Below are 16,160 nucleotides of genomic sequence, written 5' to 3' on the forward strand. Positions count from 1 at the left end.
GCGTAGCTATTGCCGTATCAATCCGCAAACCCCCTTTCCATATTTTGGGTCATTCCTGGCTACGCTCCTGCTTCCCGCACCATTCTTACATTGAAGAACCAAGATGCAGCAATTTCTGTGATCTTCATTGTTCTAGCAATTTTAATGCAGCTTCATTGTCTGATACTGCAAATTAATAAAGAGCCTATCTGAATCCATACATATATCTCCTCTAGTCGACTGCGATGCGCTGCAACATACGTTGGTCGAAAGCAAGTACCTGCTTATCTCCTAGCATCTAATTAGCTAAAGACCGAAGACGGAAGCACAAAGATACAGTATACAGATGACAGAGACACGTCACCGCCTTTCTTTCAAGTAGACCGCCCTATCGTACATTCTTCAACTCATGCTTCCAACTATCGCTTTACCACACACACTAGGAATAGAAACATTTTACAAACAGACTCTGATGGAGAAACACTAGGCTGTCTAGTGCGTTGGTCGCCTGGTTTCACTATCTAACTGTCGATCGACGTAGATCAAGACGACGTACGTGCTCGCACAGATCGAGATAGAAGCAGCTTCGAAAGGCTTAGCCGTGCTGTTTCACTGAGCATGACGATGTCATGAGGCAAGGCCAGAAACATCAGCACGTGAAGGTATGTTTATAATGTGCGCATGCCTTTGAAACCGCCAAAGTCTGAGGACTCCTCGTAGCCTCGAACTTCGAGACCAGAGAGCGCGCTGACTAAGTGTACAGCACTGCAAACATTTGCAGAAACTTCCTGCGAAACACCAACATCGACGCCAGTAGTCGTAGCCGCTTTTCGTTGCGCTGTAACGCAATGATTTGTCGACGCCGCCTGGCTATGGCTGCATACTGCCGACGACGAAGAAAGTACCAAGAGCAGGTCCATCGAAGAATGTAATGTAATACACACTAATTGCATGGCAATGTTGCTAACCTTGCGCTAACCATGCTTGCTAGTCTGGTGAGTGCTAACCAAGAATATGACACCTAAATGCTCTCAGGAGGTCTGCAAAATGGTAGTTATCTATAATTAAGTTTGCTAACTAAGGTCGCTAACGCTGATTGCGCGAGTGTGAAATCCTCGTGGGTGGCTAAGTGCACGCCAGAGCCGTGATGAAGACTCTGCTGCACACACACACACACACACACACACACACACACACACACACACACACACACACACACACACACACACACACACACACACACACACACACACACACATTACTTTTAGTTTCAGCTTCAGTTCTTCGATATTTTCAAGCTTGCGGTGACAGAACAAGCACAGCAGCGTCGCTAGACCATCACCTTTGACAACTGGTCGAGTGGTATAGTCTCGCCAGTCGAGCGGTTAGACGAGCTAGCAGTCTGCCGAAGAACCAAAGAGTGTTGGTTTCGTGCCGTCCACCAAGATATCGCCACAAACACGGCAGACGTCTCTTCTTTGTTCATGAGATCTCATGGCATTTACAAATGATATGTTGATCTAGGTAAAACGATCCTACGCTGTTAGACTACCATTTAGCATCGCTTTTGATAAATTCTTCCGAAATCATTTTAGTATCGTTTTGGTCCAGACTAGAGTTCGCGCGCTCTCTGGTCCGGAAGTTCGAAGCTAGACTTCTCGTTGCTGACGACGAAGGAACCTCCTCTGACGGCTTCCTCTTCTGAGCCCTATTCTGTAGCCGCAAAACCATTAGCAGAAAGTACGTAACCGCATTACCTACAGTACTATGACCTATTGCGCAACCGAGTCTAAACCAACGCTAACCATGGTCTGGAGGTTGGTTACGCTAACTATGCTCTAACCACTATCTAACCGAAGTTAACCAAAATTACCCATAGTTGGTTTTACATGCACTGACCTTGGTAATCTAACATAACAGAACTTAACCACGGTCTAGCCAACAGTGCGATACCGCTCAAAGAAGAGTGCGCATATATATACTGCTATAGGAACGAAGAGAGAGTAGACTGACAGGTGCAGGTGCACCTAACTGATACCGTAACTACCAGTGGACCTACTCGAAGTAGGTATCCAGCCCTGTTCCTTGTTCTAGCAAATATCGGAAGCCTGACACATAACCGGTTACACACGTCAATGTGATACCGCATAATACGTACACACCACAACACACGGTAAATCCCAATCTCCGTGAGATCCGTTTGCAACGTTGCATGAGTACTAAGAGAGCTGATCTACTCTAGCTCGCGCAGATTTTGCTCCAGTATACGTACACGGCACAGTGACAATGACAGCAGCTCTACAATGTGTTGTGGCATTCTTACTGGTGACCGGAACTCTTTCACAAGCAGCAGAAAACGATCCATCTACAAATGAGACAGATGCAGCAGTAAATTGTGAAGGACCAAAGGGAGAACAAGTGAGTTTATAGTAAATAAAAGATTGCTTGCTTTCGTTGATCAAGCGATCGGTAGTTGATTTCCTAATCTGTTTCTTGCAGGGAGAACCAGGTGTGCCTGGGAGGCCGGGATTGAGGGTAAGATGTTTGATGCAAAGTACTCCGAGGTATAGAATCACACCAAAAACCAGACAGCTGCAAACTTCGGAGTAGAAATTTCTTTGTCATCGTTTAGCTAGACACAAGGCCGAGCGGGTAAGTCTAATACTACCAAAGTTATGTCATGAGTGTGGCCGGGTGCGCTCGCAGCGGCACATGTGCAGATCACTACAGATTTGTAGCTCTGAGACGAGCTATTACAAATTAATCAGCTGCGATGGCAACGGTCACGACAGGCCCGCTGCCAAGATAACTGCCTAAACATGTTGTTGGCTTTCCTGTTACAGTAGACGTGAACTAGTACAGTTAACTGTACGCTGTACTCCTCTCTCACAGCAGCTGCACATGTCACTTGTGCATGTTTACGTCTAGGCAACGACCCCGCCTGCGGTTTGGGTTACCTCTTCAATACGGAAGTACAGACTAGCCTAGTAGACTGTGCTGCACGCTAGCATCTAGGCAACTCGCTACATATTTTAGTTTAGACCAGAAAAAGGAAACGCTGCACACCAAAGGTGTCATCATCCTGGTTCAGGTTGCGTCAGACCTAGACAAAACTTGACAAACTAATCCTGATACACTGCCATTAGCTATTACAGTCGTGAATACGGTCGGTAACAGCTGAGAGAAATGTTCTAGGCTTTTCAAATGGGAGACTGCTAAACGCAACGGAGAAATGGAAGGGCGGGCAATTCCTAAAATTAGAGATTGACAATTAGCGAAACTGGGTGAGTCTACACTGTACCAAGAAATGGTGACCGCTACGTATACCCTGGGTTGGCACGTGTCTAACAATGAAACTGTAAGTGCTAACTAGACACCGGTGTCTACCTACTATTAGTAAGAAAAGACTTCTATTAATTGATTGACTTATTGTGACTAAATAAAATTAAAACTTTGTAAATTAAACCTGCCAAGTAAATTATTTTATTTTAATAAAAAAGGGCCACAAAGGTGAACAAGGACCACAAGGAATTGTTGGATTAAAAGGGATGAAGGTAAAACTTGCCAGGTTGTTTATCAATTTTTGTTTGCATGTAACTTTAATACTTGTTATAAAAGGGAGACCAAGGAGAAGCTGGTGAACAAGGTGTGCCAGGGAAAATGGTAAAATAGGAAACAATCTTTTTATTACCTGCAATTTTTTGTACCTGGTAATGTGGTAAGGGAATTCCAGGTTCTAGTGGGCCTCCAGGAAGTACTGGTCGTGCCGGTTTAAATGGACAAGACGGTCGAGAAGGACCAGTTGGACCGAAAGGACAAGCTGGAGTACAGGTGCATGACATTTAGCTTTGTACGCACACACAACAGCACACAACACACGTAGCACCCTAACCGTTAGCTGTCTCTTTCGATCCTAAATTACTGATCACTTGAGTTGTTATAGTCATGCATCATGACTGGTAGTGCAATTTTGTATCAAACATGCGTAAGAACCGGATCATACTGGTTTACCAAAAGAAGTACAGCTAGTACATAAGCTTGGAAATAATCTACCAATTACAAAGGTGACAAATGTAAGAACAATATGTTCTATCCTGGCTAAAATTTCTCTCGGTGAGAAGAAGTTTTCAGAATATATTCACTTAATTTGATTGAACTACCACCTAACTGCGAAGAGAACATTTACAGCACTTAGAAGATTGAAGACATGTCTGAGTGTCGCAATATGAGTCAGGCAAGACTAAATTATGCAATGTGACTTGACGTGCATAAGACAAATGGATAAGATTGATCTAGATGAAATCACAAATTTCTTTAATAGTACTTAAAGGAGAACCTATTTTGGTCATGTTTAGTTGTTATTTGTATAATTAAGTGTTAGCACATTTACATCATGGCTAAAGAACGTGCATGGTGTGCCCCATGGTACTCACTTTCCTACGTATATGATAAGCGTGTGTGTGTGTATGTGCGTGCGTGCGTGCGAGTGTGTGTGTGTTTGCTTTTGTTAAGTATGTGAGTATGTGTGCACTTTTGTTAAATTATAAATATACTTATTAAATCTCTAAATAGCATTGTAACATTTTTGTAACGCTTGCGCAACTAAAATTTCATTTTAGACTAACTGATTATTACTTTATAATTTTTAATTATATAATTATATTCTATAATTGTATAGTAATTGTTTCATACACTAGAATACAATTGGTTACTGCAGAACGTTTAATATGTTGTAATTTTAGAAAAGCAATTCTGTTTAAAATTTTAGGGAAACCCAGGTCCTAGAGGAAGCAAAGGAGTAAAAGGACATACTGGTCCTGCTGTAAGACATAACAGCAAATATTGAAATTGTTGTAAACTATAAATATTATTATTATTCTTACAGGGAAACGTAGGACTGATTGGTCCGCGTGGAATACCTGGAGCAGATGGCGCACACGTAACGCGTGACACAGCAAACTGTGTTATTCTAATGTAAATCATTTGTTTTATTCTTAGGGTTGGCCAGGTCATCAGGGACCTCGTGGTCCCCGTGGCCAGAAGGTAAATACAATTATTTATTATGTTGTAGTTGACTGACATAATTTAGGGAGAAGCTGGCCAAAGAGGAATTCCAGGTCATACTGGGCCTCCCGGACCAAGAGGCCCACCAGGGCCAGAGGTAACATAAAAAATTCCTTGCAATGCTTTATACATGTATACTAATAGTATACCAATATTGATGTAGATGAGTGAAGACTTGCTGAAAAAATACTTTCAGCCTACAAAGGCACTTCAGACACAGGTAAAATTATTAATTATAGGGTTGGAACGTCAGCATAATTTATGCAATGCTTTTGTAGATGAAACACCTAAATGACACTGTCAACAAACTGGTATTAGTCGAATATAATTAATCACTGTTGATCTAAAACTAATAATATTAATTTATTATAGATTGTAGTTGTCAACAAAACTGTTGAGGTGTTATCTCATACATTTAACGGCCTGACAAATGCGTGTAAATACCTTGTTTGGACTCGATCTCTCTAGAAACAGCGTGTATTAGAGACATGTTGCAAGTGTCTTGTGTATGATGGAGTGCGAGTGTGGCAAGATAAACTCTACTCGTCATCATACAATGTGACCTTGGCAGTTCTGATCGATGGCAAAACATCCACTGGAGGATGGGGAAGTGGCGGAACTTCCGGCAGAAAACATTGGGTTCAGCAATCGTTCACCAAGCCTGTTGTAGCTGATACGGTCTACATTGGCGGCGGAGGAGTACCCAGTTGGGGAAGTGCTCACAGTTATGGTCCTGTTGAATTATGGGCCTTTACTAAAGATACCAATGCTTGGAAAGCTATAAAAACACTTCCAAGGCTTGCAGGAGCAAGTATTTACAAATATTCTTTTCCACGCCAACAATCGCAATATTGGCGTCTATACAACGTCAACGGATGGGGCGCAACTACTGAGTTTCGTCTTGAATACACCAAATGCTAATGTCAATGGTGGCGAGTGTGCAGAAGCAAGCACCAAAAACGACAAACATTAGTGATTGATTTGTTTGTTTTAGTTCTGATGTTTGCACATTTTCGCGCTTGCAATGTGTGTGATGCTGATAGTTGCACGCCTAGAGACTATGTACAACTGACTGCCAGTTGTGCACAACAACTTTGTAGTGATAATTAACGGCTAGCTAATGCAATGCGGTGCAATCTCTGATTACAACGTTCATGACAGAACATTTGGAACCTTTTAGTCTACCTGCAGCTAGTGCGCATGCCTGCATGTGTAGGTTCATGAGACCGCAGTAAGTCGTCGTGGACTCCAGCGTTCAATTTACACTTCACATCGCTACGCCTCCCAGTCTGAAGTCTACTACGACTCTCGTCGATTCGACTACTGCACTTAGGGTTAGACTCGGAAGTGAGTAACACGACAGCAGAGATCACAGCGCCGCCGTCAGCGGGTGTAGCTGCATGGTCTAGCGAACTGATACATTGGTACTGTACCATGTTGCAGCAAATAAATGGTTCTATTTGTTTAGGTGTACAGTACCCAAACGTCACGGCAAATCACCGGAATTCGAGTCGAACAGTTCGACTAACAACGATATTCCTTGTTCTAACAAAGTTAAGATAATGATCCTAAATTGGCTCTATCTGGTATTTTTGCATGGGGTTTGAAAGGTCTCCAAACTCTGTTCCTACAATATGCTATCAAACCATGCAGCACTGCAAAATGTTGCAAAATTTTACTAGAACCAGAAGGGTCAACAACTTACTCAAACTTTGTATAGTTACACGTGCGTCCCAATTAAATTAAAATGGAAATGAACGTCTATAGCTATATAGTCGTTCGATTACAAAATAACACAACAACACGGTAAAATCCCAACTTTCTTGCGACCTGTTTCCAATGTTGTATACTAAAAGTGCTCATCTAATCGATCTAAGGCAAATTTTGGCAGCACACTGCGTAGTGCTGTATATGCTCCTGGTTGTTTAGTGCACAATGATAGCGCAGCTCTTCCGTGCGTTGTGCACATGACTTTCTTGTTGGTGACCAGCACTCTATCACATACAGAATATGATGATGCAGCTACAGCAGTAATTGGGTAGGACCAAAAGGAGAACGAGTGAAGCTTAAATGAAATATTGCTATAAGCATCGAGTTCCTTTCGTTGATCGCGCTAATATCTTTAGTTGAGACGTCTGATTAGTCTGTTTCTTGCCACAGAGAGATGCAGGTGTGCCAGGAAGGCCGGATTGAGGTAAGACATTTTGATGCAGAGTCGTCCGAGGTAGGGAATTTACACCAGCATAGACAGCTGCAGAATTAGAGTATAGGACGCTTCTGACCGTTTACATGCACAGCTAAACATTTGTAATTAAGTATGAGACTGTTGAACCTATTACAACGCTTCTTGCTTTCTGGTACAAGCGTGCAATATAGATTAAATACAATGATGCAAGAATTAACTCCCAGTAAAACTGTTGACTTGTAAAGTGAATTATCTGTTTTAGTGGCCATCGATATGGTAAATGAAGTCTTACTATTGGAAACCATTACGCGTTTGGTTCCTGTTGATTAGGTCAGTATTATTTATACAGCAGAGGATCGAATACGTCTTTGGTGCTACAGTATTCTTAAAGACAAAGCAGGCGTGTACCTCCATTTTGTGACGTCCAAGTAGTGGGATAGCAATGGGGGACCTGGGTCACTGGCCACCTCAAATTCGTTTTACTTTGGCTTGTGTTAGATTTCAACTAAAGTAAGGTAAGAAATATAACAGTCTGCAAACCTGTTAATTGAATCGTTTCATTTACAAGGGTTACAAAGGTGAACGAGGATCACAAGGAATTGCTGGATTAAAGATGAAGGTAGAACCTGCCAGCTCGATTACCAATTTTGGTCTAAATGTAACATACTGTTTAATTAAAATGGAGATCAGGGCGAAGTTGGTGAACCAGGTCAGCCAGAAAAAAATGGTAAGATAAATTTATTTTTACTTATTGTCAGCAGTTTCTTTATATGTGTTTGGTAAGGGAAGTCAAGGTCCAATTAAATGGACAGGACGGTCGAGCAGGGCCATTTGGACCACATAGAAGAGCTGGATCACAGGTGACGTTTAATAGGTTTGGACGCAGGCATTAACTAGACCCACACACAACAAGCACACAAGTGTAGTAAAATTAGTTCAGTTTGTACTGGCCAGAAAAATTAGTACAGTTACGTACACGTATCCTAACCGTCAGTTGTCTCTTTCATTCCTAAATCACTGATCATTTGTGTTTTACTGTCAGCGATTTCATTACGACTGTTATTACTGAAAGTACAGTGTGTGTGTGTGTGTGTGTGTGTGTGTGTGTGTGTGTGTGTGTGTGTGTGTGTGTGTGTGTGTGTGTGTTTGTGTTGCTGTAGCTCAATTGAATAGAGAGTGCATTTGGAGAATGACAACATCCGGGACCTAACAGTGTTGCAGGTTCGAGTCACAGTAATGGCGAGCTATGACATAATTTCCTTAATTAAGGAAGAAACTTACACACAATTGCTTCTCTCAAGCCTCCACGTAGCCCATGGAAGCCCTGTCTCTAGAGGCAGGGGAGCTATCTCCGCAACTGACCTTAAGGTTGACGTAATTCAAGAATAAAGTGGAGAGCTTGACATTTGTTCATTTGTCCATTTGTTCATGTGTGTGTGTGTGTGTGTGTGTGTGTGTGTGTGTGTGTGTGTGTGTGTGTGTGTGTGTGTGTGTGTGTGTGTGTTGCGTGCGTGTGAGAGAATGTGTTTGCACATTTTTGTTAAGTATTTCCTTAAAAATTTAAATAGCATTTCAAGTCTTAAGCAACTAAAACTTTTATTTTTATGTACCAGTAATTATTTAATTTTATAATTTTTATTATGTAATCATAAATAATAGTTATTATTTTATAAACTGTAGACTAAAACTTGCTTTTGCTATAATTTATCAATTTGTACCAAATTTGTTACTGCAAAGACGTTTCAAATGTTGCAATGTTATAAAAACGTATTTCTGTTTTAATTAAAATTTCAGGAAAACCCAGGTCCAAGAGGAAGCAAAGGAGTAAAAGGAGGTCCTGGTCCTGCTGTAAAACCTAACAACAAATATCGAAATTGTTGTAAACTGTATACAAATATATTTTATAGGGAAAGGTAGGAGCAATTGGTCCACGTGGATTACCTGGCATAGATGGCACACACGTAATGCCTAATACAGCACTGCATGTCATTCCTGTGTGTAAATCATTTGTGTTTATTTCTAGGGTTGGCCAGGTCATCAGGGGCCTTGCCAGTGGAAAGAAGGTAAATACATTGACTTGTTATGTTGCAGTTAACTGACATATTTTTGACTAATTTAGGGAGAAGTTGGCCAAAGAGAAAGCCCAGGTCATTCTAGGCCTGCCAGACCAAGAGAACCACCAAAGCCAGAGGGAAGATAAAGAAATTCCTTGCAATGACTTATACAAATATAGTGTTAGTCTCCAGGGTCAAGGGTTTGGCTACACGAGACTAGTACAGTATACCAATATTTACTTGCTGAAAAGATACTTTCATTCTGCCAATTAAGGCACGTCAAATACAAGTAAAATTTATTAATTATAGGGTTGGGACGTCAGCATAATTTATGCAATGTCCTTTTTGTAGATGAAATACATATAATTAAACTGTCAACAATCTGGTGTCAGTCGAATATAGTTAATCAGTGTTGATCCCTAATAATATTAATTTATTATAGATTGCAGTTGTCAACAAAACTGTTGAGGTGTTAGTTATCTCATACATTTAACGGCCTGACAAATGCTTGTAAATTACTTGTTTGGACTCTCTCTAGAAACAGCATCAGGGTTGTACGTTCCCAGCATACAAAAGGCATGGCGCTCCGCCATGCCTTGGCTTCCACTTGGTGTAGGCCCGCCAATGCTTTGCTGCATGAGTACGCAGAGATTAGCTATATATATGAAGACAATGGACGTGTATTTGTATTTTGAGAAGTTGTTTGAGGCTAACAAGTAGTTCCTGGGATGCTTGGTTTGAAGATAAGACCAATTAGGACAAAGCCTGCCATATGGTATGAACTTAATTGTAATATAAGTACTCAAAGATCAGCAGTGGTTGTTGATCAGCACTGCCCACTATTTAGGTCAGTATATCTGATGGTAACAAACTAGTTTTCTAAATACTCGCCCTTCCTATCTTATGTACTAGGTTCTCAGCTACTTGAAGTCTGCAAATTTTCCACGGGCTATAAGGCTTAATATAGCTATCATGTGGTCAAGATAAAAAGAAACTTTCTATAGAAAATATACTACGTCGTTCCTTTTGTGCCTGAGCATTCCATGACAACAGTTTGTCGCATCTCAGTGTAAGCAAACCTGCATCAAGCTTTCGAGGGTGTGTCACCATAAAATTAGAATGAGAGTACCCAAAATTTAGAATGGGCGTGGTTACAACAATTTCCGCCAGGCCTTGCAAAAATCTTGGGGAACTCCCTAAGCGTGTACTAGAGACGTGTTTCCAGCGTGCAGTGTATGATGTACTAGTGCAAGTGTGGCAAGACAAACTCTACTCGTCATCATACAGTGTGACCTTGGTGGTTCTGATCGATGGCAAAACGTCCACTGGAGGATGGGGAAGTGGCAGAAGTACCAACAGAAAACACTGGATTCAGCAATCGTTAACAAAGCCTGTTGTAGCTGATACGGTCTGCAATGGGGGGGGGGGGGGGGGCGGAAGCCTACGCAGCTGAAGAATTGCTGAAAATTATGGTCCAGTTGAATTAAGGGCATTTAATAAAGATGTCAATGCTTGGAATGCTATACAAACACTTCCAAAACTTGCAGGAGTAAGTATTTACAAATACTCTTTTCCACGCCAACAATCACAATATTGGCGTCTGCACATGCAATGTCAAAGGATGGGGTGCTACTAGCGAGTTTCGTCTTGAGTACAGCAAATGCTAATGTCAATGGTCACAGGTGGTGATGTGCCTAATAAGCAAGCTTCAAAAACGACAAAATGTTATAGTGATTGATTTGTTTGTTTTAGTTCTGATAGTTGCACGTATAGCTATAGAGATAAATATAAGTTTAACTGACTGCCAGTTGTGCAATAGATCAAAATTTGATTGTAGTGCTAACGGCTAGCTAGTGCAATGCTGTGCTACCTCTGATTGCAATTTTTGGACAAGACTAGTTGTAAATATTTTAGTGCAGCGTCTGTTAACTGTCTGCCTTGGCATTGCTAGAATATTTAAAAGTTTTCAAAATGCCTAACACAAAATTTGGTCTCCGGTTTAGTCAAACCCTAAAATATTGTGCACTTTTTTTTAGATAGCCGGACACTTGCAAGTAGATAGCCGGAAGTGTGACGCGCGAAAAGGAGTCTGGCTACGCGAGACCAGTGTCTTTCTCTGGTCTACAACTTGTCAAGGAGATGAAGTCAAGAAGTAATAAACTTAGTTACCGATCGTCGACAATGAACAAACTTGCGTATTCTCAAACGTTTGTTTGTGAAGAGAGACGTCTCAAGAACTACGACAGCAGCAATCTGCACGAATGCGCCACTGAATTGGCACAAACGGCACAAGACTTTGCAAGTAAGATCAAACAAAAAGCAGAGAGTAATTTATACTTTAGTACCGCAATTTCAAATGTGCTCTACAGTTGTTGATGAAGGGGGCCCGTCTGATCAGGTTGACTGCACGTGCACGTGGAAGGCAGATTTAGTTGAAGAGCTGGACACGTTGACACAAACAAGTAAAACAAAGTTTCAGAAGTTTGCAGACGAGATCAAACAAAGAGCAAAAGCAGTAGTGGCCGCAGAAGCAAAGCTAGGTAAAAAAAGAAGAAAGGTAGAAGACGACATAAAACTATTGCAACAACGTCTAGAAGATGAAAAGAAATCTATGAAGAACGTTTACAAATTTCAGTGTGGCCAAGTCAAATTGAATGTGGGAGGTCACAAGTTCACCACATCTCTCACAACACTGAGGAGTCAACCAGACTCTATGCTAGCAGTTATGTTTAGTGGACGTCATCAACTCGCGACTGATGAAGATGGAGCTTACTTTATTGATAGAGATGGTACACATTACAGGCATATTCTCAATTACTTAAGAGATGATACCAATCTTGAGGAGACTCTTCCACAAACAAAAAGAGAGCAAATTGAGCTTCTCAAAGAGGCTCAATACTGTCAACTGAATAAACTTGAAACTAAAATTAGGATGAAGATGTTGCCACGTGTTACTCAAGAGCAGCTGAATATGGGTTTTGTAAACTACCAATATAACCAGTCTGTCTACCAACTACTCCAGCATATCCAGCATCCCCAGAATCGTTTCATATCTGATGGTGGATGCCTACTAGAGACAGCAAGACTAGCTAGTCAGTCATTGTCACGTGAAGAGCATGATTTGTCTGAATTGAACTTTTCAAACACACACTTTTCTTGTGCTGGAATTTCCTTCAAAAGATCATGTTTGCGACAAGCAAACTTCTCTGGGTGCTGCTTTGAACCTCATTACCCAGTTGACTTTTCTGGTACTGATCTATCAGAAGCTGACTTCCGACGTTGTGCTGGTCTCATCACAGGAGGAGTCAATTTCAAAGGGGCCATATTAGACAACACAAAGTTTGATGGTGGTGTGGAACAAAAACTGCTTGCAAAACTACAGTCTGAAGACAAATAACGTATTGTGTGTTTCTGAGCAGCTCAACTTCATGTGCAAGCTGGAACGCTAACACTAATCAATGACCATTATTGTATGATGATCTATTACCTGATGTAGCAGAGTAAGAATGGTGGTACAGTGCAGTTGTATCTATATGTAACATGTACTGCTGCTTCCTTGTTGAAAGCAGTGCAGTCATTGTCTGATTACAACAGTACAACAGTATTTGTTTTAAGCTTTGAGCTTTTTCAGGTTGAATAATAACGTAGCAGCCATTTTAAATGCAGGGTTGCCCAAATTGTCCTGAAAACAAATTAATATCATCGATTTTAGCTCAAAATTGAACAAGATATCTACAAAACAATTACACATAACCTCGCAAACCCTCACACAGTGCAGACTATAATACATATGATCCTACGAGGATGTGACCTTTTAGATACAACCAGTGGACAATAACAGGCAATAATTAGAAAGGCTCGTGTTACACAATAAACGGCAACATGCATAAAACATTTTAGGAAAATCGAAAGCAATATAGAGAGAGTTGACGTCTCAAAAAGGATGGGAAACAATTTGCCAGGTAAGATTGTAGACACAGTGAGAAGAATGTTACTAACGCTTGTATACGTATGAAAACAAAGTACGGTTGTATAGTTACAGTACAGTACACATAGCTGCATGAATGCATAAATACAGCATATATTATCCGTACATTGCTGCACATTTTTCCTTGAGCACTTCAGCGTGCTGCATTGTAGGGAAGATGTATGCTACATAGCAGTTTCGATCTTTTCCTTGAACACTTAAGTGTGCTGTAATGTAGGAATGATGTAACGCTGTATCTATGCATTCGTGGAGCTATGTGTACTGTCAGCAGAATGCTATCTTGTTTTCAGACGTTTACAAATGCTAACATTTTTCCAAATGTTTTTGTACTTGTATATCATATAAATTAAGCTTGTAGTACAGTACAAACAGAGAAATCTTCTAAACAAAACAGTGCAATGTACCAGTATATACTTGGTCTTGCAGAAGCAAGTATTTATAAATATTCTTTTCCGCGCCAACAATCACAATATTGGAGTCTGTATGTACAACGTCAAAGGATGGGACGCTACTATACCGAGTTTCGTCTTGAATACAGCATTCAATGCTACTATTCGGATACTAAAAACGACGAACGTTAGTGATTTATTTGTTTGTTTTAGTTCTGATGTTTGCACATTTTCGCGCTTGCAATGCGTGTGATGTGATAGTTGCACGTGTGGAGATTACGTATGCAACTGACTGCCAGTTGTGCAATAGATCAACAACTTTTTTTGTAGTCCTAACGGCTAGCTAATGCAATGTTGTGCAATTTCTGATTACAGCGTTTATGACAGAACATTTGAAAAACCTAAATTAATTTGGAGTCAACTCTATGAAATTCTTAGTACAGCGTTTGCTGTCTGCATTAGAATTGGCACTGCTAGAGTATTTAAAGGTTGAAGATGCCTAACGTAACATTTTGCCTTAGTTTAGTCAAAATCTATGGTTTAGTGTTACTAGTTATCCGAATATTGCAAACATAAAATACTATCTGTTTGACAGCTACGAGCCCTTCTAGTTTACGCATGGGAAACATGGCAGAAGTCATGTGACTAGAACGTATTTCACCTACGTGTGTATGTACATGTACATATGCCTCCGACAAAGTCTGTCGCGCTTGAGACAAAATATATATGTGGAATGCAAGAGAATGCCTAATTACAACACGCAAAAGTAATGTCACGTGAGTCACGTGAGTCTGCTATAAATACCGTTGGCTTGGTCTAATCGTATATTCTGATCTAGAGAAATAATGCCGTAAGCGACAGCTCAGTTTGCGAATTTCATACTCTGACTGCATGAATCCTGTGTGTGTAAGTGCATTTGTATATACAGTGTAGCGTGCTGCGTGCAAATTTGCGTAGCTGTTTCAAAAGGTGTGCATGGAAACGAAATAATCACATGCTCAAAATTTGAGTGGCCAATGACAAACAATCTTTTAGTCGAGTCTCCCGAATTTTCTCGATTATCTCGTTACTAGGTTCTGCAAACATTGAAGAACTGGATCTCTGATCTATGAAATGAACTCAAGAAGTAATAAAACTTTGTCAGCAACAATAGCGAGTTCGTGTATAATTCTCAACCGTGTTCTATGAAGAGAGACGTTGAGAGAACAATGACACGATCAAGCAAACCGTATGCATCTCAAAATCTGGCCGAATGCTTCACTGAATTGGCACAACCGGCGCAAGAGTTTGCAAGTAAGATCAAACAAAAAGCAGAGGCAGTAACCGTTGCAGAAACAAAGCTACGTGAAAAAATTAAGCGTCAGCATCACGACCTAGACGAGACAAACAGAAGAGTAGACGAAGAAATAGGAGAAATGCAACAACGTTTACAAGATGAAAAGAAATTTATGAAGAACGTTTACAAATTTCAGTGTGGCCAAGTCAAATTGAATGGAGGAGATCACAAGTTCACAACATCTCTCACAACACTGAGGAGTCAACCAGACTCTATACTAGCAGTTATGTTTAGTGGACGTCATCAACTCGCGACTGATGAAGGTGGAGCTTACTTTATTGATACAAATGGTACACATTACAGGCATATTCTCAATTACTTGAGGGATGATACCGATCCTGAAGTGACTCTTCCACAAACAAAAAGAGAGCAGACTGAACTTCTTAACAAGGCTCAATACTGTCAACTGAATAAACTTGAAACCAGAATTTGGAAGATGATGTTGCCACGTGTTACTCAAGAGCAGCTGAATACGTGCTTTATCAACAACCAGTACCATCACCAGTATGACAATTTTTCAACTGACTGTGATTATAGATACCAAACGCAAACAGTAAGACAAACCAGTCAGTCAGTTAATGTCGCGTGATGAGCATGATTTGTCTGGATTGGACTTTCAAAGACATACTTGTCTTGCGCTGAAATTTCCTTCAAATGATCATGTTTGCGACATGCTACCTACTCTGGGTGTTGCTTTACCTCTGATCGTCCCGTTGATTTTTCAGATGCTAATTTATCAGGAGCCAATTTTCCAAATTATGAAGATACGTCTAGATCTCACCACAGGAGGAGTCAATTTCAAAGGAGCCATACTGGATAACGCAAAGTTTGACAATGGTGTGAAACAAAAACTGCTTGAAAACTAAAACTACAGTCTAAAAACAAATGGCGCATATATATGTTCCTTAACAGCTTATTGATCAACTCTATGTAATAATTAACCCTTATAGTATGCTGTTGTTGTTCTATCGACTGATGTAGTCCAGTAAAAATGTTGCTACAAAATGCAGTTTAATTTACCTAAACCATTGCTGACTCAGTAGTTACCAGATGGTGCAGTGTTATTTACATGAAAAGTTGTTTGAGTGTGACAACCTGCATGTGTAGACAGTCTATAGCCTAAAACTACAGTATGAGCTGCACCTTCATGTAACAACCATTCAAT

The 16,160-nt window shown here is 40.6% G+C and overlaps 2 protein-coding genes and 2 long non-coding RNA genes across 5 annotated transcripts; all 4 read left to right on the top strand.

Moving 5' to 3' along the window:
- The first annotated feature begins 460 nt into the window (after positions 1-460).
- On the top strand, positions 461-6,206 carry LOC134196678 (pulmonary surfactant-associated protein D-like). Of its 2 annotated transcripts, XM_062665888.1 has the most exons (13): positions 2,193-2,397; positions 2,479-2,514; positions 3,480-3,533; positions 3,598-3,642; positions 3,703-3,810; positions 4,748-4,801; positions 4,865-4,918; positions 4,978-5,022; positions 5,069-5,140; positions 5,207-5,263; positions 5,322-5,354; positions 5,416-5,442; positions 5,512-6,206. In XM_062665888.1, exons 1-13 carry the CDS (start codon positions 2,266-2,268, stop codon positions 5,962-5,964), a joined length of 1,170 nt encoding a protein of 389 aa, XP_062521872.1. In that variant the 5' UTR covers positions 2,193-2,265; the 3' UTR covers positions 5,965-6,206. The 2 variants fall into 2 exon arrangements, with proteins under 2 accessions (XP_062521873.1, XP_062521872.1); XM_062665889.1 differs by lacking the exons at positions 2,193-2,397; positions 2,479-2,514 and adding an exon at positions 461-641.
- Positions 6,207-7,806: 1,600 nt separating this feature from the next.
- Positions 7,807-8,154, top strand: LOC134196242 (uncharacterized). The gene is made up of 3 exons (XR_009972502.1): positions 7,807-7,847; positions 7,919-7,955; positions 8,013-8,154. It is a non-coding gene; the product is annotated as an uncharacterized LOC134196242 (long non-coding RNA).
- Positions 8,155-9,172: 1,018 nt separating this feature from the next.
- LOC134196190 (uncharacterized) lies at positions 9,173-9,441 on the top strand. The gene is made up of 3 exons (XR_009972497.1): positions 9,173-9,189; positions 9,252-9,291; positions 9,348-9,441. It is a non-coding gene; the product is annotated as an uncharacterized LOC134196190 (long non-coding RNA).
- A 2,277-nt stretch (positions 9,442-11,718) lies between these two features.
- Positions 11,719-12,679, top strand: LOC134196822 (uncharacterized). Its single transcript, XM_062666043.1, has one exon. The coding sequence runs from the start codon at positions 11,894-11,896 to the stop codon at positions 12,677-12,679; it is 786 nt and encodes a 261-aa protein (XP_062522027.1). The 5' UTR covers positions 11,719-11,893.
- Positions 12,680-16,160: the final 3,481 nt, after the last annotated feature.

Source organism: Corticium candelabrum, chromosome 21 (assembly GCF_963422355.1).
Source record: "Corticium candelabrum chromosome 21, ooCorCand1.1, whole genome shotgun sequence".
In the NCBI taxonomy this organism is placed as follows: Eukaryota; Metazoa; Porifera; class Homoscleromorpha; order Homosclerophorida; family Plakinidae; genus Corticium; species Corticium candelabrum.

Coding starts and splice junctions, on each gene's coding strand:
- LOC134196678 (XM_062665888.1), top strand. CDS start 2,266: ATGACAGCAGCTCTACAATGTGTTGTGGCATTCTTACTGGTGACCGGA. Junction 2,398..2,478: donor AAGGACCAAAGGGAGAACAA/GTGAGTTTATAG, acceptor TGTTTCTTGCAG/GGAGAACCAGGTGTGCCTGG. Junction 5,355..5,415: donor ATGACACTGTCAACAAACTG/GTATTAGTCGAA, acceptor AATTTATTATAG/ATTGTAGTTGTCAACAAAAC.
- LOC134196822 (XM_062666043.1), top strand. CDS start 11,894: ATGAAGAACGTTTACAAATTTCAGTGTGGCCAAGTCAAATTGAATGTG.